At 41.5% G+C, this 22,741-nt stretch overlaps 1 protein-coding gene across 1 annotated transcript; it reads left to right on the plus strand.

The window, feature by feature from the left end:
* Window positions 1-3,289: 3,289 nt before the first annotated feature.
* Window positions 3,290-22,678, plus strand: plcb2 (phospholipase C, beta 2). Its single transcript, XM_023402714.2, has 32 exons — window positions 3,290-3,419; window positions 3,701-3,778; window positions 4,425-4,493; window positions 5,397-5,537; window positions 5,978-6,057; window positions 6,157-6,210; window positions 6,313-6,388; window positions 6,617-6,717; window positions 7,227-7,387; window positions 7,487-7,633; window positions 7,790-7,947; window positions 9,468-9,550; window positions 9,719-9,803; window positions 10,294-10,522; window positions 10,625-10,707; window positions 10,786-10,882; window positions 11,029-11,113; window positions 11,286-11,410; window positions 11,715-11,866; window positions 12,477-12,641; window positions 12,746-12,845; window positions 13,032-13,136; window positions 13,358-13,422; window positions 13,578-13,668; window positions 13,773-14,285; window positions 14,476-14,659; window positions 15,241-15,382; window positions 17,042-17,106; window positions 17,788-17,847; window positions 18,093-18,150; window positions 20,041-20,124; window positions 21,609-22,678. Exons 1-32 carry the CDS (start codon window positions 3,336-3,338, stop codon window positions 21,777-21,779), a joined length of 3,891 nt encoding a protein of 1,296 aa, XP_023258482.1. The 5' UTR covers window positions 3,290-3,335; the 3' UTR covers window positions 21,780-22,678.
* The last annotated feature ends 63 nt before the right edge of the window (window positions 22,679-22,741 follow it).

Here is a 22,741-nt window from a genome sequence, read left to right on the forward strand (position 1 = left end):
CCCCCCCTTACACACACACACACACACACACACACATAAGCACACACATCGCCTTCACATCAGGACTCCTGTGCGCCGCACATGGAGAATGAACACTTGCCCAAGTGACGCGGGAAAGTGTTTACCATTACAGTCTGCGCACCCAAGTGTGAAGCGTGTGTGTTGGATACGTGCAATGAGCCAATAAAGCGACAATTCATGGGTTTTCTCGGGTGTTATGAATTATGCTAATGCTTATCCAGACTAATTTACCCCAGCCGACAGCATACACCCCACGTATTTGTTTCGTTTTCTGTTTTTGATCTCATCCTACCTGTTGGCTGGTCCACTTTACAGCGCTGTCATTTCAGCACAATGGACAGCGCCCGGGATTTCTCAGTGCGCATGTCCTTTGGGAGGCTGCAGAGGTGAAGCAGGTGGAGGAGGAGAGCAGCAACATTTGACTAGTGATGAGTCAAATTTAAAAGTGGTTAAACCATGACCTCCTGTTAGCGATAAACATAACTCACACAGCTACAGCGGCAAGAAAACTTATGTGAGCCCTGCATTGATCTGGTCATCAAATGTGACCTGATCTTCACCTCAGTCACAAGTGTAGACAAACGCAGTGTCCCTGAGCTGACATCACCTGAACGATTATAATCTTTTGTATCTTGATTGAACACATCCATTAAACATTCACATGCACGTGGAAAAAGTAAGGGAACCCATGGATTTAATAACTGGTCAAACCTCCTTTGGCAGCAATAACCTCCAACAAGCTCCTCCGGTTGCTGCTGATCAGACCTGCTCAATGTTCAGGAGGAATTCTGAACAGGGCTTTTCTTCTTTATAGAGCTGCTTCGGCTCCGACATTATTCTCAGGATGTCTGGTGTGAGCAGCTCTCTTCAGGTCATTCACCGCATCTCTATTGGATTAAGGTCTGGGTCTCTCTGACAGGTGGATTGTCTTTGTTTGAAGTAGCTTTACTTTGATGTCTAATGTCATTGTCCTGCTGCATCACTCAACTTCTCCTGACCTTCAGCAGGTGGACAGACAGACTGACATTATCCTGGAAGATACCTTGATAAACTTGTGAATTTATTTTCCCCTTGATGATGTCGAGCTGTCCGGGCCCAGAGGCAGCAAAGCCCCAGATCACCGTGTTCCCTCCCTCCACCCTGCTTCGACCTTTGGGATGATGTTTTCATGGTGGTATCCAGTGGCCTTTTTTTCACCATACTATGCGCCATGTATTGTGTGTGGCCCAGTCATGAACAGAGATGTTAACCAGCTCCAGTGATTCCTTTAGGCTGGTTCATTTTTATCCCACTGAACATTCTGTGTTGTGCTTTCGGAGTCATCTTAGCTGGGCAACCACTTCTAGGGAGAGAAGTCACAGAACTAAATTGTCTCCATTTATAGACAGATGGTCTGACTGTGGACTGATGAATATCTCAACTCTCTGAAGTGGCTTTGTAACTCTTTCAACTTTATGCAAAACAACATTTCTTGATCGTGATTCTTCTTGTGAGGTGTGGTTCACATCAGCAGATGCTTGAATTGTAAACTCAAAATGTTTAAGTGTCTTTTATAAGTCAAAGTAGCTCCAACTCCACTTCGTTTCATTGATTGAACTCCAGGTTTGACAACTCCTGACTCCAGTTAGCTTCAGTTCGTGTCATTAGCAAAGGGTTGGCATACTTTTTCTAACCAACACTGTGAATATTTGAGTGTTTTCAATTTGGACAAGAACAATACAATGATTTGTGCCTCATCAGTTAAAAAAGATTGTGTTTGTTCATAATAGTAACTTGGACGAAGGTCCGACCAGATAATTAGGGTTGTAATAGGGGTTTGCTTACTTTTTCTTGCCACTGTATTAATTAACACAAAACGAACAAAAATAATACAATTACTCAAAAGCACAAATGTAGATTTCTCCTTCATACATTTACCTAAAGAATATTGGCTCACATCAGCTTGACTCTAATCAGTATACATTATATGTAGATGTTAAATATTCATGGAATATACACTGGATCATGTTTCCAGCATCCAAAGTCCTAAAATAAGTAAAATAATATTACACAGGACTGTGAAGGAACATCCCTACAAAGCGGATCGTTGTACCTTGTTGTCGCACAACAAATCCTTTCAACACTGCAGCCAATCCTGCTGCCGCAAATATGACTCTTATCTAACTGTAAATGATGTCTACATGTGTAGAGCAGACAAACATATACCTATATGGTGGTGATATATGTTTTAGACCTTTTTAATAAAAAAAAAAAAAGTTATGATAAAAATCACCAGCATCTTAACTAAACAGAGCTTGTGGTGGTTCACCAGATGTCACTCCTGTGGTTCCTGGCTGGCTGAGCATTTGCATTAGATATTGCATGCTCTGAAGATTTATTTGAATGATATACAAATGACAGAGAGTCTTTTGTTGAAAGAGCAGTCGGTGTAAATAAAGGACTCTTCATTATGACCACGGGCAGATGTCTGTGCCAGCATTTGATAAAATAATAAGTTGATAACTAAATAAATTCCAGGTGATTTGCTGTTCATAAACAACAGTACTGTCCGTGGAGCGGAGCTGTTTATTTACACTGAACAAGGAAACGATCAAGTAGAGTAAATACACCCTCACAATGACAATTAATGAGAAAAGTCACCTGTTAAAGGGCCAGTTCACCCGAACTACAAATAAAACATCTTCTCAGCTACATCTATCAGCGTCTTGTTGAGTTGATGGGAATTTTGTTTCAGTTCAGAACTGAAAAACCACATGAAAAAAATTAAACAGTAACACGTCTATCTAGAAACAGTCTCTCTATAACTCTGCACAGTGTCAACACTTTTTATGTGGACTACAAAGGGCTGCCACTAGGAAGCAGTTCAGATGTAAAACCTGTTTGTAGTGATGTCTGTGGACTGATAAAGATGCTGTTTTTGGAAACAGATTTAAATGTTTTCTTTAAGCACCATAAACAGACAATATTTCACCTCCATTTAGAATTAAAGCTGTTACCCGTCTGGATATGAGGTGAGTATGTTTTCTTTTTGTAATCTGTATGAACTAACCCTTTGATATCAATCTTTTCTCTTACACTGGCTCCGGCTCTACAGGCAGTTTGACAGCAGCACATCCACCTTTAGTCATGTTACATGTTTGTTTTTTTTTTTCATCTTAATTTGCAATGCATATTTCTCGTGGTGCATCCTGTGTACAGTCAGAGTCTACTCAAGAGATAGTAGGCGGTTATGACCATGGTGGAAGTCCACACAGTGGATATATTTCAGCCGTATCTTTAAACTGCAACAAAGGCCAGAGGGTTAGAAGGACAAGATGAATAAGAAAAGATACTTTCTGGAACCTCCAGAGGTCAAAGACTACCTGGTCAAAGGCGACAGATTTACCAAGTGGTCAGAGGTGAGTGGTTATTTCAAGTAAATCAGAGCTGGTGAGTATCAACAGTCATTACATGTTATTTTCATTTCAACAGAATTGTCATTGCCTGATGAGCAATAGGAAGTTTTGTTTAATTCTAACTGTTCAACTTTAATCTTGTTTCTTGGAAAATCAATGTAGTCCTCCAGTTTAAATGACATCATCTAACATCAGCACATCAGCATCAAGCAGTTCTTTTCCAGAGGTTTAAACTCAGTAAATGTCCAAAATGTATGGACACCAATTCACTTGTCTCCATCAAGGACTCCACAAAGACCGTTCCTGTCACCATGAAGATGGATCCGAAAGGTTTTTATGTCTACTGGATCAACCAAAGCAAGGTAATCAATATTAAAAGTCTGTAGAAGAAAAATGTCAGGCAATGTGGACTCACATTCAGCGGGTGATAGAGATGAAAAGGCTTTTCATGCATCAGACAAACAACAATCTGACCGATTAAAACATACACCAGTGAGGAGTGGTCATGTTTCAATGATTAGCAACCACAGTGTGTGTAATGTGCTGTGATTAGGATCTGTTAAAAGCTGTGGGATAGCTCAGAGCTGCATTGCACCTTCCGATCCCATCAGCTTGTGGAGATTATTGATTGGTGCTGATGTGGGCTCACCATCCTGCTGCAGCTGAACTGTGATGCACTTGATGGAGAAAGAGCTATTTCTCTTTGTTGCTCCATTTCTCTTTCTCTTTCTCTCTGTCACTGAGGCCCCCTCTGGTTCTCACATCACAAAACCAGTGAAGCCAACATTAAATGTCAGCTGCTACTGCCACGCTGTCGTTGATTATTAAGTGTTCGTGTGCATTTTAAATGGAAAAGCATCACCACACTTTCCTGCATGATGGGTCAGTCTTAACACAAACAAAGTAAATCCCATAGTTTTTGCACTTTGCCAAACGATGACTTGTATCTCAATGCATATTTGGACAGGTGCCTGCATGTTGAAATGATTCTCTGCTTCTTGTTTCTAGGAAACAACGTTCCTGGATGTTGCCACCATCAGAGATACCCGAATAGGAAAACATGCAAAACTTCCCAAAGTGAGTACAGCATTGGTATTTATTGTAATAACATGTAATCTGATTTAATAATCAAGTCAAGCTGGTGTGTTCGTTGTGTAAGAATCTCTGCAGGCATGCAAATACAGTGTCAAGCCTTTAGTTTGCCCATTAGTATGAGAGGCATGTTTGCATTGCAAAAAAATGGCAATGGACACAAGCACTCAGGCTGCCTTACCTACCCCTGCTGCAGAAACAAACAGATGCTCACATAGACAAACATAAACACACACTGAGTCATGATCTGAGATTTCTGTGAGCGAGCTTGTGTGTGTGTTTTGATTCTTTTAGTCAATAGCTGAAAGCCCTCGCTGGCCTCCACAGAGAGTTGGAGTATGTAACCATCGTCATCCCTCACTGAGAGGAAATCTGAAATCTGCTTCCCTTAGGGAGAGCCCAGAGCAGTGCGTCGTCCCAGTTAGGGTGCTGTTGGAGGCACATCCTCCTCTCGGGCCCCTGAGGAGTTTTGGGAAAGTGGTTCCAGTGCTGACGTCAGCTCTGCACTTCTGGAAGTAGCAGATAGAGGGGATTGATTGTAGAATATCATATATAGGAAAGCGGTGCCTAAAATGCTGGTCTTACTTCTGTGTGTGTGTTTGTGTGTGCACACAAGTCTGTGTGGATATGCATATGTTTGCATGTCCTGGTCAGCATATTTGCCTGTGTTGAACAAGCTCCCAGGTGTCCAATCAGTGTAGAGAACAAGTGTTTCAGATGTGATTTTTAAGTATACCAAGGATGAAAATTATATATATATATATATATATATATATATACATTTAATAGCTAATTGACAGAGAAACACTGATAGCTACTTTGTTATGAAACACATTGCGGGGACATTTTTGCATAATTTCATTCTCTTTATTTCTTTGCTCTGAACAGCACCCCAAAGTTCGCAACGTGTTCAACCTGGACTTTCCAGACAGCAACCATCTCTCCAAAACCCTGACCATAGTCTCAGGCATGGACACAGTGAATCTGACTTACTACAACTTCTTTGCCTCAAAGGAGAAAGTGACACAGGTAATAAACCACTGTATACACTGAGTCTGTGTGTTACTGGCTCTCTGCCCTTCCTCTAGCTGTTTACAATCCTTCCCTTCTGTCACTGATCCCCTCTGATTGTTCTCACACAGCCACCGGTCATTAGCCAGTATACAATGAGGCTTTGATTCCCCCTCCATTACAGCGCCCCCTCTCTCCCTTTTAGTCTTTATTAGACTTTATGACTCCAATACCCGGATTTAATCAACTGTAATGAAACCACAATCGTGTTTTGTTCAAACGCAACATGCACCACTCTCATTTCCTGAGGTGCTATTATGTTAATGCCCTCTAGTGGTAAGTTTGTGTCAATTTAAAAGCCTTTATAATCCTTTCAGAGCTAATGACAGATCAAGCACAATTCATGTTGACACTGAGTGTAACATTGCTTATTGTTTTTGTCTTGAAATGCACATCAGAACTGGGCAAATGACATTCTTGCAATTGCCTACAACGCTGCAAGAAACAATGCATGCAGACAAGTCTTCCTGGATAAAATGTAAGTGAACATCACATCAGTCGGTCACTTGAGCTTGTAGATGCTGAGTGTACACCACACACCACTTCATTTCATCATGTGTAACTCTGCAAATCTTAGGTACGTCCGCATCTCTCTTCACACCAACAAGGACGGCAAGATCCCGGTGAAAAAGTAGGTCAGAGTGCAGCCTTCTGAAGGTGTAGGATGACGAGCAGTGGTTAGTTTGTATGTTTCCATATTTCCCACTCAATGTTTCACTGTGTTTTCTCTCAGTATTTACAAGATGTTCCCTGCGGATAAGAAGAGGGTGGAAAGTGCCTTAGCATCAGCGCACCTCCCTAAAGGAAAGGTTAGAAACTACACCTTTGTCCACAGGAAATGCACTTCCTGTCACCTCTTCCTTTAATGTGCTGGTGTTTGCTGTGACTCCAGACTTCCCATAGAAATATCTTACAATAATGTAACAGTCCAATTGCCTGATTATTGCGAAATAAGACCACATTATTGAGATAATAAATAAGTTTTGATAATCTTTGGAAGAATCATCTGATGTGGATATCACGTGTTCACATTTCAGCATGACACCATGAAGCCTGATGTGTTCACTGAGGCTGCCTTCAAGGCCTTTCTGACGCATCTCTGCCCACGGCCAGAGATCTACGAGATCTTCACTTCTTAGTGAGTCGACCTCTTTTACTTCACTGATTATCATCTGATACGACTGGATAATCCTCAGTTTATCATTTTATATCCTTTATTGTATATCATGTTATTAATTCAGATACACACCTATAGTTTGGCTATTTTACATATAGTTTATTCTTATAATTATTTTCTATCTTGCATTTAGCTTTTTGAGACCTTTTCTACCCCCCCCCAAAAAAACAAAACAAAATATATATATTTTTTATGACTATTTTCTATCATCATTATGTAGCTCTAAACTTACTCATCTGGCATTCAAATATTCAAAAATTCTTAATACGTATTCTAATTTGGTAGCACAAAGCCACAGGCGCCCGATGTAAATTTCATTATACAGGCCTTATGCTTGGCCAGTTCGAGCCTCCAACTCATGCATTAGCTACCTGGCACAGGCTCAGGTGGGAGGCAGCGGTGTGTGATGGGCATGAGAAACGCCATGTGCAAGCTCTGATGTAACTGTCACGTCTTACTGCGTTCTCCAGCTCCACAAAACCCACCATGACAAAGGAGAATTTCACCAAGTTTCTCAACGAGAAACAGAGGGACTCCCGGCTCAACGAGGAGCTTTTTCCACGTCTGCGGCAGGACCAGATCAAGGCTCTGATCGACAAATATGAACCCTGTTCTAACAATACCAACAGAGGTTAGAATCATCGATGACAAGTTTGTTATATGGAGGACCGGCAATTCCCACAGCTTCATAATTATATTTTTGGTTTAAATGCTTCTTGTTCATCTTCAGGCCTGATCTCTCCAGAAGGTCTTCTGTTCTACCTGATGGGGTCGGAGACATCGGTTGTGGTGCAGGACAGGCTGGCTAAGTGTCAGGAAATGACCCAACCCATACCCCACTACTTCATCAAGTCCTCCCACAACACATACCTGACAGGTCACATGCACCAGTTCGATTATAGCCCATAAATCCATGTACCTTATTCCTAAGAGATACTGCACAGTCTATTCGTACGTTGACATGCAACTGTAAGGATCGTTTTTGGGGCATGTTGGGAGATTTTTCTGAGACTTCCTGTCTGTCGCCCTGCAGCTGGTCAGTTCTCCGGTGTGTCCTCTCCGGAGATGTACCGTCAGTGTCTGCTGTCCGGCTGCCGGTGTCTGGAGCTGGACTGCTGGAAGGGCAAACCTCCAGATGAAGAGCCCATCATTACCCACGGCTTCACCATGACAACGGAGATCCTCTTCAAGGTGTTTAGTTTGCATCACTTTCATACATTACCTAATGATTTCTGAACCCCTCCTGATGTTGCACACTGTAAACAAATACAAATACATTGTTCAGACATGAACAGACAATGCAGTCTGAGCACACACAAACAACATGATACTGGAATAGAACTTTTGCTGAAATACTGTTTCAGTAATATTTGTGTTATTTCATTTCATGATCAAACCTGGGACCATGCTCAGCTTGGCAGTAGACAAATTGAAGTTAGGGACTGTCTGAAAAGTGCATACCAAAAGGCCAAGTTCTTTTCAGATTTTTGATAATAACTCTCTCAATTTTTTCACTTGAAACTTTATTTTCACCTCCTCTCATTGCAATTGTCAAAAACTCTAAGTCTAACCCTTAACCTGTTGTATTTCCACTCTTTATTTCCTATCTGGAAGATACAACACAAGTTACCATTTATAATCAATTTCTACTGAAGATTAGCTACACGTGAAATATACAATAACATTTATAAAATATTATTTTAACTGTGAAATGAATATTCTGAAAAGAAATTACTAGTGTTCTGTTTTACAATTAATTTCCCATCTGTTCCATTAACAGTGGTCAAACTTATTCTTTTATGTTTTAGTGCAGAGGCTTGATTACACTTTAATATCTGATTGATTTTGGTACATGTTAAAATCATGTGCTATGATTGTTATTACATATTTCTGGGACAGCTTAACTTAAATATATACTTATGAGGAGTATAAATAGCAGTAGAAAACAACTCAACCCAGAAAATTAAGCTGATTCATAACAATTCCCGGTTGAAGTTCTTCCCACTTCCACAGAATACGTGCGTGCTCTTGTTTATCACATGTCTTGGGCCATTTTCTGTGAGCGCAGTTTGCATTGTCTCAATATGACATCATCTTGTATACACTCAGAGTGCCACAATGTATCATGGGTACATGATACGCCTATATATTCTCTGCTTGCCTTTCATTCACATCCATGTGCACATTAAAGAGCAAAAGCGTGTTAAGGCTGAAAAGGACACAGTAACACACAAACACACACATACACACCCTGGGCAGGCAAGCACCCCCGTCATCCTCTTCATCCTCTCGCACTCAACACTTCCTTTTAAGGGCAGCCAGAGCACCACTGTCCCAGGGGCCCGGACGCAACACCTCACTTCAGTTTACTGTCAGCCTCTGGATGTGATAGGTTTGGAGCTGCCTTCCGGTCCTCTGCATAGTAGCAATAGTTGTCTCCCTTCATCTTTTGGGAGAATAGTCATGATTGGTTCCGTCTGTCGGCCACACATCCTTTCAATGACTCTATTCTCTTTGTACCCATCTTTTTTCTCCTGGTTGCTGTTGTGTTATCTGCTTGTTTGTGATTTCTGCTGCTTTAACCTTTTTTTTTTTTTATTTTTTAATCTAATTCATATAAAAGTCTTGTTGAATGAATCCTTTAAAAAAACAAAAAAACAACAACAACAAAAAAAACTAAAACCAACATGTCTTTTTGTGATGTGTGACAGGATGTGATTGAGGCCATAGCTGAGAGCGCCTTCAAGACCTCACAGTACCCTGTTATCCTCTCGTTCGAGAACCACGTCGACTCGTAAGAGCTTTTCCATGAACTCATGCCATGTAATGCTATTAGCACAATGTAATAAGGTAATAATGGTCCGATGCCATTATACCAAATGGTGTATTGATGGAAAATATTAAGGACGTCATTCTGGCAGTAACAGTGTAAAGTAACAGATGCGTCTCTGCTTTGTTACAGGGTGAAACAGCAGGAGAAGATGGCCAACTACTGCAAAACCATATTTGGTGATGCCCTGCTAACAGAGCCGCTGGACAAATACCCTGTGAGTGCACTGCTGCAACACAGCTCACTGTCAAAATAATAGAGTTAGATAAAGTTTGTATATGGGGATTTGTTAAACAGAACACTTTGTCTGATAAATCAGATAAAGCATTATCATGTTACGCTGTGTGACTCAGCTGAGGTCTGCAGAGTAACCGCATTAACATGAAGGAATGACAAAGTTCAACTTTCATGTTTGTCCTCTTTCTTACCTCTGCTAGACATGATCCTATTGGCTCACATACTCCAGCCAGCCACTATATATCCGATAGTCATTTGTAACAGCTAACGTGTGTTCACCTCCACTCAGCTGTGTGTGTGTTTGTACACTGCCATGCAAACATGAGTGTTGATGGATATTCCTACTTAATTCAAAGGAGCGTATTTCTAATAAAAAAGAAATAATGTGGACATTCTGTTGTGTCCTCAGTGGTAGCAACAGCCATGACCACATACTTTTCTTTCTTCTTCTCTTTGTGTCTGAGATCCAGCTGAAGCCAGGCCAGCAGATCCCCAGCCCATCTGAGCTCATGGGCAAGATCCTCATCAAGAACAAGAAGGGCAGCCACGAAAAACCAGCCCAGACTAAGAAAACCACCACAGCAGCCACCACCGACCAGACAACAACCACAACCACAACCACAGCTGCACCCAACCAGGTCCCAAACAGCACTCCTCAGGATCCAGCAAACCCAGCACCCAGCACCCAGGAGACCCAAGGTGGACGAGAAAGACATCGAGCCAAATCAGATTACAGATTAAAAATAGGCCTGTGTAGTTATTTTTAGGGTTTACTGACATTTTGTTTATATATTTAACCAGAGGGCAACGCAGCTGTGGAGGAGAACGAGGAGCAAGAAGACACAGAGGAACAGGATGAGGAGAAAATGAAGACATCAGATGAGGTAGTAGGATGAGATATGTCATCTGCGTCCGGCTAGAACAGTTCAAACTTCAGTTGACTTCCTGTCAATCCCCCACAGGGCACAGCTGGACAAGAAGTGACAGCGTACGAGGCAATGTCATCCCTGGTCAACTACATCCAGCCCAGCAAATTCATCTCTTTTGACAATGCCAGAAGTACGTCTTTGCCACATAAATTTAACCCAAACTCAGACAAATAGGTTTAACAACATACACTTAAAAAAAAAAAAAAAATCACAAGTAAACAAATCAAAGTTGGAGCGAGTTATGAAGTTCCTGATTCCTATTTTCTTCCTTCACAGAGAAAAACAAGAGTTACGTCATCTCGTCTTTTGTGGAGACCAAAGGGGAGGCAATGATTTCCAAGACTGCTGTTGAATTTGTGGAGTATCCTTTAAGAGTGCTGCAGATTGTTAAGCTCCCCAAAAAACAAAAAAACAAAAACAAACATGTTCAAATGAGAACATAAATATGTGGCTTTATTTTGTCATAAGAATATATTGGCTCACATACAAAATACAGAGATGTAACATTGTGCTTCTTTAACCATCTTTCTCAGATACAATAAGAGGCAGATGAGCAGGATTTACCCCAAAGGAACAAGGATGGACTCATCCAATTACAGCCCACAGCCTTTCTGGAATGCAGGCTGCCAGATGGTGGCGCTCAACTACCAGACCATGGGTAGAAATGGACACTCAATGCATGCACGCATGATAACCACTCAAAATGTCATAAATGTGTTGCAGGGCATGAAAGCATGTAACCATTTGCAGTTCTTGTTTAATCACTTATTGATTCTGACTTACTTGAAATGCATTTGCTCTGTTCTAAGACCTGAGCTTCTGCTTTTCACCACAGCGGGTCAGTGTTGCACCTCTTTGAGCTGCACAGGCCTCTGCTGTCCTGTGCATCCTAAATGCTCGCTGCTCCTCCTTGTGCCGGAGAGAAGGGAGGCATGAATTGTCTGCTTTGTGTCTATTTCCAGATTTCCCCATGCAGCTGAACATGGCTCTGTTTGAGTTCAACGGCAGAACGGGTTACCTCCTCAAGCACGATGTCCTGCGCCGCAGCGACAAGAAGTTTGACCCTTTCTGTGACAGGATTGACACGGTTGTGGCAAGCACGCTGACCATAAAGGCAGGTTCACGGCCTTGTCATTATCATGCCCCTCCGACTTTAACCACCCATGCAGTGTGTTTGGCGTAGGCCTGCCAGGTTCTGTGGAATATAAATACAAGAAGGCAACAATTCAAAGTGTAAATAATGACTTTAAATCTGCAGTTAAAATTGTTTATACATTAAAGCTGCATCATTTATTGCATTGTAGGGAAACAGATGAACCAACTGTGCTATATGTGTAGAGCTGACAGCTGTTTTTGCTCCTCTAAACTGAGCAATAAAATTACCCTCAATAGCCTTGGGAAGTCTGTGTTTGTTTGTGTGTGTGTGTGTGTGTGTGTATGTGTGTGTGTTTGTTCGTGTGTGTGTGTGTGTGTGTGTGTGTGTGTGTGTGCAGCCATGTTCACTTGGTTTTCTCTCTAGTTTCAATTCAGAGTCCGTGATAATACAAGCTTCCTGCTGCGACTGATAAATAGTTCCTGGTATTCAGCAGACTCCGCATGAGTGAAAACCCTGAGCTCTATTTATATCCACTGTGTCCTGAGCATGGATCCACACAACAGGACACATCCATAACCTCAACCAGCTCGCACATTCATGTCCTCAAATCTTATTCATCTCTCTCTAGATCTATTCGGGCCAGTTTCTGTCTGACAAGAGTGTGAAAACAGGGGTGGAGGTGGAGGTGATCGGGCTGCCGGGAGACCCCAAAAAGAAATATCGCACCAAGTGGTCCAGCACGCCCAACGCCATTAACCCAGTGTGGAATGAGGAGCCTTTTGTTTTTGAGAAGGTGCTCTAAACATGCTCAGATATGAGGGTGAATGTGTTTATGACAGCTCGGCCATTACAACCTGCTCTGCTGCTGTTGGTCTTAATATATTTGTTGTTGGATAGATCCTGCTCCCAGAAATGGCCTCTCTAAGAATCGTAGTCCATGAGGAGAACGGTAAATTCTTGGCACACAGGATCATCCCACTTGATGCCATCCAATCAGGTCAGAGAAAAAAAAAAGCAAAAAAAAAAACACTTTACGTCATGTTTCATCTAATCTACATAATTTAAAACTTCACTGAGTCATCCAAGGCCTCGGAGTGTTTGCTAACTTCTTTTAGCCAGCCACTGGATCAGGGGAGCTGCTGCCTTGTTTTTCATTCACAATGGTTTGTTTTATGCCCTGCAGGCTTCCATCACATCTGCCTGCGCAGTGAGAGCAACTTGCCGCTCACTTTGCCTGCTCTCTTTGTCTACATCGAGGTCAAGGACTACATCCCTGCTGCCTTTGCAGGTGCTTGGCTCTTCACTTTTTCTCTTTTTGTGAAAGAGAAGAAAAAAAACAACCTCTGCTGTAATTGAATTCATGCTGTCAGTGATAGTTAGGGACAAGATCCTGGCTAGATTTAAATAGGATGTCCAGAAGCATACAGCTTTTTTTTTTTTTTCAGTTTGGTAAATTTTAAATGGCAAATTATGCCTTGCTGCACACTGATGTATTTGATTCTCCCTCAGATTTCACAGATGCCTTATTTAACCCAACAAAGGGCACAGAGAAGACAACAAAGACCCCAAAGGAGGTAATGAAAAGCTGCTCAGCCATCATCCACCAAAATTGACATATCACTAATGTCCCCAGTTCCCCTATAAAACCTTAACAGCACTAATGAACTTCTTGGAAGACGACCAGGCCTGTTAGATTGTGATGTTCCCGTCCTTTTTTGTGCCCACGCAGTCATCAGCTGACTACATTTCCCCCTACGAGTTGCCTCTTGCGGCCGAAACCCCCACGGACAAAGCTAAGGAAAGTGAAGCCCCCGTCATAGGTAAGAAAGCTTGTGAAGGGGACACAGTTCAGAGTTCAGCTTTAGTATGACCCTCTTGAAACAGGTCTCTGTATTTGATCACTGAACATTTCTGCCTCCCTTAGAAAAGGCTGCATCTGAACCGACACCGCCTGTTGATGCCACTGACCAATCGTCCCAGTCGGCTCCAGAAACAAGTGCAGAAGAAGCTAAAGAAGAGGCAGTGAACACAACAGATACTCCACAGCCTGCAGCAGAGCCTCTTCAAACTCCTGATACAGCTGCTGCTGCTGCTGCTGCTGCTGAAGATCCAGCACCAGATGCAGGAACATCTGACCCCCTTCCCGAAGTCACTCCTTCCCCTGAGGAGGAGGCTGCCCCTGAAAAAGAAGCGCCCCCGGAGGCTGCCTCTGAAAAAGAAGCGCCCTCAGAGTCAGAGGCAGCTCCCGAAACCAAAGATGAACCGGTAAATGACTCCAGCACTGACCCTGAGCCTGCTTCAGATGATAAAGCAGGCACAGAGGAGGCTTCAGGAGCGCCTGCTGCTGCTGCTGCTGTGGTCGTGCCCTGTCCGGCGAGCACATCGCCAGAGTCTGCAGGATCGAATGACTCATCTGAGCCGCCGGCGTGCAGTGAAGGTAACAGTGAAATGCTTCACGTGCTGTGCTCATCACAGTGTCTCTACTGTCAATACACTTTAGGAAAAAGGTAAAACACAGACCAATTTAGACGTGTTTTTGTGTTGAAGGGATTTATTATGAATGCACAACTCCTGCCAACACAAGCCAGAGGATTCTCACAACAAACCCCTGTGTGTTTATGCTGCAGAGCCTTCGACTGTGACTACTGAGGAACTGACACAGCACAAGAACTATCTGAAGGTCATCAAGCGCCAGGAGAAAGAGATGAAAGAAACCGAAAAGAAGTATCAGAAAAAAGGAGAGGACCTGATTCAAAAATACTCTGACTCCTTCAAGGCCATGATGAAGAAAACCTCTCTAAAGAAAAAAGAGTGAGAGGGGATTTTTTTTCTCCTATTTGTTGTCATTTTGTGTTTTATTATTAGTTTCAAGCTGAAATATGGACGGGGAAAAACATGCCTGACAAAAGCGGCTTGGATAGTGTTGATTGAGGAGCGCTGTCACGTTATCATTTCAGAGCAAGGGAACCCATCTGTCCAATTGTTTACGTTTAGTCATTCACCAAAAACTGCTGTGTTTCCTTTAAAGCAGCAGTGAATTCTACAGCGTATTAATATTGACTCACTAATGAAGTTGTTGTTGTTTTGGTCAGTGTTATTAATGAGATTATATTTGGAAGCACAGAGAATATTCCTCAGCTAATGTGTTTTTCTGTCTGAAGCAGAATATTAGAGGATGAAGAGAACAACTAAATGAATATGGATATTAGTCTTCCACACAAAGCTTTCAGGATGAAACGTATTATTCAAGGCCGCATGAGCATCACTCTATAGGATTTCCAGTAACTGCATGGTTGTACCATTATTTGTCTACTTGGAGGGGTAGTGGCTGTTAGTCAATAATTCTATTCCCCTTGCATTAGTCCTATTGTGTCATGTTTTGTGCCCTGCAGGGGAGGGGGAGGCACCTCGGACTCCAGCGTGAAGACGGAGCAGGTGAAGGAGCAGAAAGAGAAAATGCAGGTCGAGCTGCAAGCTCTGTGGACGGAGCAGAACGATCAGCTGAAGAAGAAGAAAGAGCAGTTTGCTACAGAGGTTTGCAAAATATAGATTCATTTTCAAAGTCCACTCAGAGAAAAGTTTTGTCCCCCATTCACAAAAAAAAAAGGCATCACTATTTGGAAGTACCTCAGGATATTTCCTCAAACCCTGTGCCTTAAAGCTGCCCTAATATCAATATTTTCACAATAACAATTGATCACATCAGTACACGTGAAAGCAGTCACTGGCAGTTACAAACCCGCAGAGAATTATCACCCACCTTTAGTTCCTCTCGACTCTACAAGGTGTTTTAAAGCCTTTCAGCTCATTGTTTTGGTTTTTCTTGCTTGTATATTTGCTGTTCTGGCTCAGTCTCACTGCTCTCATCAGCGTCGTTTCCAGCAGCAGCAGCAGGCGACTGTCTTCAGCGAAGATTCTCTAAAAAGCCAACTGTACACTACCTGCTCAGCACCAGACAGCAGACCGGTCAAGTTAGCGAATAGCTGGTGAACACAGTGGAGCATTTCTCAGCTAAAGAGTTGGTGGAGATGAAAAGATATAAAAGGAGAGTAAATATTGGACTTACATTTCATGTTTTGTACAAGTTAAGCCACAACAACACAACAAGTCTTTCTTTATGATGTGATAATATGTCACCCGCTTGTTCTGCTGCTCCCAAGTGTTGCTCTCAACGTCCTCTCCTTTACAAAGGCCAATATTGTGCTTTTTACTTCACTGAACTATTTGACTCCGGTAGTACAAGCAAAATATATTATCATTTGAAAAAATATGATGGATTATTGTAGGTTAAATGAACCCAATAATAAATAAAGCAATTAAAATCAGTTCCACTATTATGAGATTTGACATAAAACTGTAGCTGATCAACTAATACATCACTGATAATAATCCAGTGGCAATAATATAACAGTCTCACAGGGGCTATTATGTATAATAATTAGTCTTATTTTTCATACTTAAGTACATTTTGCAGATGAAACTGAAACTTTGAATGCAGGGTTTTTACTTGTAATTGTCATAATTGATGGTCCTTTAGTCATTTGGCATCTTGAACAGAAATAGTTCATCTGTGTAGCAATAGAGTTATTTTCTCAAGTTGTTTCTCAAATGCATTTTCAATCTTTTTTTTTCCTAATCAAAAAGTCAAGATCTGCTCCTTGTCCCAACTTGGTTCCTTTCTTGTGCTCTCCTCATGCTCTGCCACTGGCTGTCTTTATTATATCTAATGATTCACTCCTAAAATAAGATTCATCTCCATTGTTCAGGATGCATTCACATCTCTCATGGAGCACCTGATTTTACCTCTCTCTGCTGTGTGTCGGGGATTAGAGGCAAGCAGCCAGCGCTGTAGATGCTCTATTGATTATGCATCAGACCTAGGTGCTCGGGGCTGCTCTTAGCATGAGCTCTGAATCTGCATGAGACTGAGGGGTCAATCAGGTAATTTTTCAAAGGTTGCCACCTCAGTAAAGTGTGGACCGTACTGTAGAAGTGCTGTGGAGTTAGGTGACAGTTAGCATCTTGCTCACAGGTCTTAAACCTAAAACCAGAGGGGCCGAACTTTTGTTTGGCTTGAGGAAGAAAGACTTTAATCAATCACACAAGGCAGGGACACTGTTAGAGTGACTCACGTCTCATTATCTGTCTTTATCTTGATTGTGATTGTGTCACTTCCTTCTTCTGTTGTGACAGAGACTGACCAAACTGTTGGAGATGGCCACAGAGAGACACACCAGTGAAGTGAAGACCCTGGAGAGGTGTGATCACACGTACAACACATTTGGGACATGCTGTACACACTGAGAGGGCTTTGCTGTGTCTGTCCAATCTGTGCCTTGAGATTTTAGTGACACTTTCCGTGTGTGTGTGTGTGTGTGTGTGTGTGTGTGTGTGTGTGTGTGTGTGTGTGTGTGTGTGTGTCATCTGAGGTGAAAAATTTGACATTTTGCATAGAGAATACCTCAGACAGTGAATGATTCTCCTCAATGTCCGGGTCCTCCAATGTCCTTGACTAGCTTATGGTGTGTGGGTGTGTGTGTGTGCGTGTGTGTGCGTGTGTGTGCGTGTGTGTGTGCGTGTGTGTGCGTGTGTGTGCGCGTGTGTGTGTGTGTGTGTGTGTGTCTGTGTGTGTGTGTGTTATCCCAAGTCCCCAGCTGGCGGATGGTTATCTCAGGACAACCATTATCCAACAGGTGTTTAAACAGCAGCAGGGGAGCCAAGGCAGCCCTGGACATCTACCTGTCCACACAAACACCATGATATTGCATTTAAGCCTTTCTATCACTGTAAAGAAAAGGTCACATCGGACACATGCAGCTCTGCAGCTCTTGTTTCAAGGAAGAGGCTTGTTTATAGGACAACTTTTCATTTTTACATTTCAAATCAAGTCCTTACTTTCTGTCTTTGTCCTCACTTTCTGTTTCTGTCTTATTTTGCAGTGAAGCCAAAGATAAAATGAAGAAAACGCTCTCAAAATCTTCATCCTCAAAGAAAGCAAAGTGAGTTCTTAGCATGACCTTGCCTTCACTTACTGTATGTGTTTCCATTCACTGCCATTCCTCCGACCGAATTACAGCTTGATGTCCAAGATGAAAAGAGATGTGAGAAGACAAATGATGAGGAGCAGCTCAGCCTTTTACTTATCTGCCACATGGCACTGCACATTTAGCCGGGTTTGTTTTGATGAATTTTTAACACCATGTACAAGAGGTCTAATTGAAAATGATTAATTATCTTCTCTTAGGCTTAAAAAGGCCATGAGCACCGAGATGTTGGATGAGAACAGTCAGTCAGATGGTGCAGTAAGTATAAACCTCTTTCATCAAACTTGTTGAAAGAAGTTTTGTACATGTATGTGTACAATTAAAGGAATACATTTCTTTTACTTGTGCTTATTTGCTTTTTTTCCGAGAGTCAGATCAGAGGATCGATACCACTCCCACGTCTTAATGGGAAGCTACAGCCAGCAGCAGGTTAGCTTAGCTTAGCATAAAGACTGTAAACAGGGGGAAAGGGCTTGCCTGGCTCTGTCTGGTAATACGATCTGTCGACAAACACCTATAAAAGTTAATTAAGATATTAATTGTTCTTAATTTCTTCTTAAAGGGGTTTGTGACAATAAGTAAAAACTCATTGCGCTTTGCTTGGAAATAGTCATAAAACAGTAACTTGTGGGCTCATCTTTTTACACTTTGATTTTTGTATGGATTACAAATCAAGGACAAATCAAATCAAATCAAGTCAGAAAGCTGACAATGAGATACAATAAAATATTTAAAAAAAGAAAAAAAAGAATAATAGAAGAACAGAATAGAAATACAATAAAATAGAATAATAAAAGAATAGGTAAAATACAATACAATGGCAGTAGCTTCATATTTACTGAACAGACAACATAGTGAGAGTCATCTTCAATTCCAAATCTAACTCTTGGCAAGACTGCATTCTTGCAGTCTTGCCAAGAGTTAGATTTGAAGATCACTCCCACCATCATGTCTGTTCAGTGAATATGAAGCTACTGTCAGCATATTTCCCAAAATGTCTCCAAGCTAAGGTAACTGGCTGCTAGCTGCAGCAACATGTTTAACGTACAGCTGTGAGAGTGGTACCAGACTTCTCATTTGGCTCTCAGTAAGAAAGTGAACAAGCTCACCACCTTGAACATATTCATGTTTATTACTGTCAAAGCTGACACCTAAGATCTACTGGTCTGTTCAACACCTATTGTATTTAACAGTGTAACTATGGTTACAGAGAGGCAGCAAGTCTCTAAAGATTTGAAGAAAAAAAAAAATCACCTTAGGCATGTAACAGTACTTTCCTTTCATACATCTGCACACATGTTCACATATAATACAGTCACGTGTTGCTAACAGATACACACACACACACACACGCACGCACACACATACACACACACACACACACACACACACACACACACACACGCACACACACACACACACATTGTTGAACTGTAAGCACACGTGAGAATGCACACCCATTCACCCATAAAACACCCACATACGCCAACACACAGAGACACCTTTTACCCACTGAGTAAAGTGCAGCGGGCCCTGACCATAGGCCAGGCTTGTGCGTTACTCAGAAGCTGTTTACAGGGAGCGGGCTAATCCATGCGTGGTCGATGACTCACTGAGCTCTGCTCCTGTTCCTCTGTTGGCTCATCAAGATTCAAACCTGTTGTATCTGGGTTAAAGACCCGGCTATTTCACTCTGCTCCTTTCCGGTTGGCTCTGTTTGGATAGCAGAAAAAACAAAAACCCAGACCCCCCCCCCCCTTACACATTAGGGTTGTGTTGCAGTTCACTTTGATCTACTTAATCAACATTCACCAATTAATTACCACAACTATTTATAAAACAATCACTTGTTTGATCAGCACAGCCTCAGTACTGGATGGCCAGCTGAAATAAGGGCTGTGTAACCGAACTGGACAAATCCGACCTGTTGTGACTTAACTGTATTGATTCTCTTGCTCCGGTTGCTTCCCGTGGGTCCGTTCCTCTCTGGATATGCACACACATATGCACTCACAGGGAGAAACATGAGCGGCTGAAGTGCTTATAGACATGCAAACAGTCTTTATCCCCTCACTTGATACTATATGCACACAGACTTAAACCACAGATCAATATGTTTTTCAGTAGTGACACGTTGTATTGTTACAGTCCTCAGATCACAGCCCGCAGCAAGAGGCTCTGAAGAAGAAACAGGCAGCTACACTGGAAGAAATCAAGACCCTGACTAATCAGGTACACACTCTTGTCACTTACAGCTCATTTTGAACAAAAACCAGGAACTCAATTTATTGTATGTTCAAATGGGGAAGTAAAAGTTCATTTTCCACATTCTTAGGGAAATGTGTCAGATTTACCGATAAGCAAGTTTCAGCACCGCAGACAATCAGAAAGTGGAATATCATGAGCAGCATGTTTTTACCATCTGGAGCTATCCTACAGCTTCTAAATTTAATCCCTGGTTCCTCATGTCAAAAAGCAGATTTAAGGCGCTTTTTCCACCAAAAGTTGCAGCAACTTTAATTTTCCTAGGACCAATGTCCAGGAACTTTTCCCAGGGGTAGAAGTTCCTCCAGCACGTTGTTATTTGCGTTCCCACAGAAGGGAATTTTTTGGTTGTTAAAACTATCTTCCCGGATTTTGATTTAGACTGTGGTTCCTCACCCATACGCAAATGTAATACATACATCTATTGAATTTCCATATATGAAATAATAAAATAAAAACATGTATGTAAAAATGATATATAAAACCTATTAGAAACTGGAAAACATTCATATATTGACATATGTTTAACCCATATAGATATGTATGTATGCTTATATTGTAGACATATGTAAATATATATCCGTCCCAAAGCCTGTCAATATCTATTGATATTATGTACAGTTGGGTTCAAAAGTCTGAGACCACTTTCCCAGAATTGGAGAATGGACATTAAAATTAATAACCTCTCTAATGGTGGGTCTTCCCCCATAAAGTGACTGTGTAAATAAGTTTTGTTTCCACAGTGTGATTAAAATGTAAATTCTTCTGCACACATACATATACACACATCTAAAATGCAAACTATGCCAACAACAAATCCCTGTTTTTCAAATACATTGGCCATGTGTCCATTCAGTGATTGTACACGGTGCTGCGGTGTGACACATCCAGTTCAGGCATTGAGAAAGTACAAACCAAGCTCCCACCGCTGTATATGATGTCAGCGCACTTTTTAATGACAGTGCTTTGCTTTGAATTAGTGAAACCCTGGCAGTTGGTACTGAGAAAGGAGGTGTTAGATGGTTGACGCTTGAACACCAGATGGATGGGGTGTTTTTATGTCTCACCATAGTATTAGCTTACAAATACAGTTTTTGATACTGCGAGAAGCAGTGGGAGGAATTCAAGTGAGGCTTTAAAAAACAAAGCAACAAATGAGGATAATTTATTTGCTTTAAACAGTAGAGCTAAACAATGCCATATGTATTTAACATCATTGACTTAGTATTGAACCACTTTCCTTAATGCAGGCACATTGCATGTTACATGTTATTATATATTCTGAAATCTAGAATCAATCCGTGCCACTTATCTTTATTCTTCCTCTTGTGAATACAGAAATTCCTTTCTCTAAAGATTATGATTAGCACCTGGCGGATAAAAAAAATAAGCTTTAAAGCTTTAAAAAAGCTTTTAACCTCTGACTGACTTTTGGCCTCACGTCTCTGCAGCTCAATCAGGAGGCCCTGAAGGAGCACGAGCAGAAACTGAGGTCTCTGCCAGCGGAGGTGAGGGATGCAGTTAATGTCTGTGTGGGGGCTCACTTTCCTGAACTGGTTGACCAGGCTGGAGACAAGAAGGTGGAGGGAGGCGGCTTCTATGGAGATGTCTTCCTTGGTTAAGCTTGCCTTTTGATCCCTGACCTCCTCACCTTGTCTTAACTTTTTAAAAACTTTTTCTCACTTTTACATTTATTTTTCAACCTGTTACATAATCTATGGTCTAACTTTAGTTTATTCAATTAGGGAGCTGTGTGTGACATTTCAGTTTAGATTTCGGTGCTATTCGTAAAGAAAGTATTTTTTAGGGACTTTTAAACCATAATAAGGTTTTCATGGGTGTCAGGTAGACCAAAAGTTAGATTATTTGGAAATGATTTTAATTTTCTTTTTGACTCTTTATTTTAGTTGCTTTTCATTAGTAAAAAAAAAGACAAAAACAAAACACCCTCAACTGGGCTATTCAGGGACAAATATCTTCCAGATGAAAAGCCTCACAGTCTCTTTTCTGTTCTCTTAATGAGTTTAAAAATGGGAATAAATGAAGCACGAAAAATGTGGCGGCAAAAACAGGTTATCAGTCTGCCGGCTGAATCAAGACAATGACTCTCTCTGTAACACTTGAGCACAGCTTGATTTTACTTCTGTGATCCTCCTTGAAGCCACAGCAAAACTGAGCATTAGGTGTGTTGAACCCACACAGCAAGTTTTGCAGAATGAAGTAAAGGTACATTTATACTGTCACAACAACAATCAAGATAAGGCCATAAAAAACTAGAATTACCACTTCACAGTTGTATACCTCCGCCAACTAGTCAAGTTTACATCCATGTCTGTCCAGAATCATACAACATATGTAGTGAAGACTTTGATTATTGGTATTAAGTGTATTTTTTTCAGTTGTGATATAGAGATATATAAATAAAATAGATGTGCCTTGACTTTGTCAAGCTTTGTTGTTCTTGTTGGGCATACTGTATTAGTGTTAGTTCATTGAGAGAAATAAAAAACAGTCAAATTCCTTGTATGTTTTCACATGCTTGGCCAATTAAGTTGATTCTGATAGAAAACAAGGTTGTATGCAG

Source organism: Seriola lalandi, unplaced genomic scaffold (genome assembly GCF_002814215.2).
Source record: "Seriola lalandi dorsalis isolate HSWRI2012SDOR001 ecotype SW California unplaced genomic scaffold, Sedor1 jcf7180002053982, whole genome shotgun sequence".
NCBI lineage: Eukaryota > Metazoa > Chordata > Actinopteri > Carangiformes > Carangidae > Seriola > Seriola lalandi.

Coding starts and splice junctions, on each gene's coding strand:
- plcb2 (XM_023402714.2), top strand. CDS start 3,336: ATGAATAAGAAAAGATACTTTCTGGAACCTCCAGAGGTCAAAGACTAC. Junction 9,551..9,718: donor TTCGAGAACCACGTCGACTC/GTAAGAGCTTTT, acceptor GCTTTGTTACAG/GGTGAAACAGCAGGAGAAGA. Junction 10,523..10,624: donor CAGCACCCAGGAGACCCAAG/GTGGACGAGAAA, acceptor ATATTTAACCAG/AGGGCAACGCAGCTGTGGAG.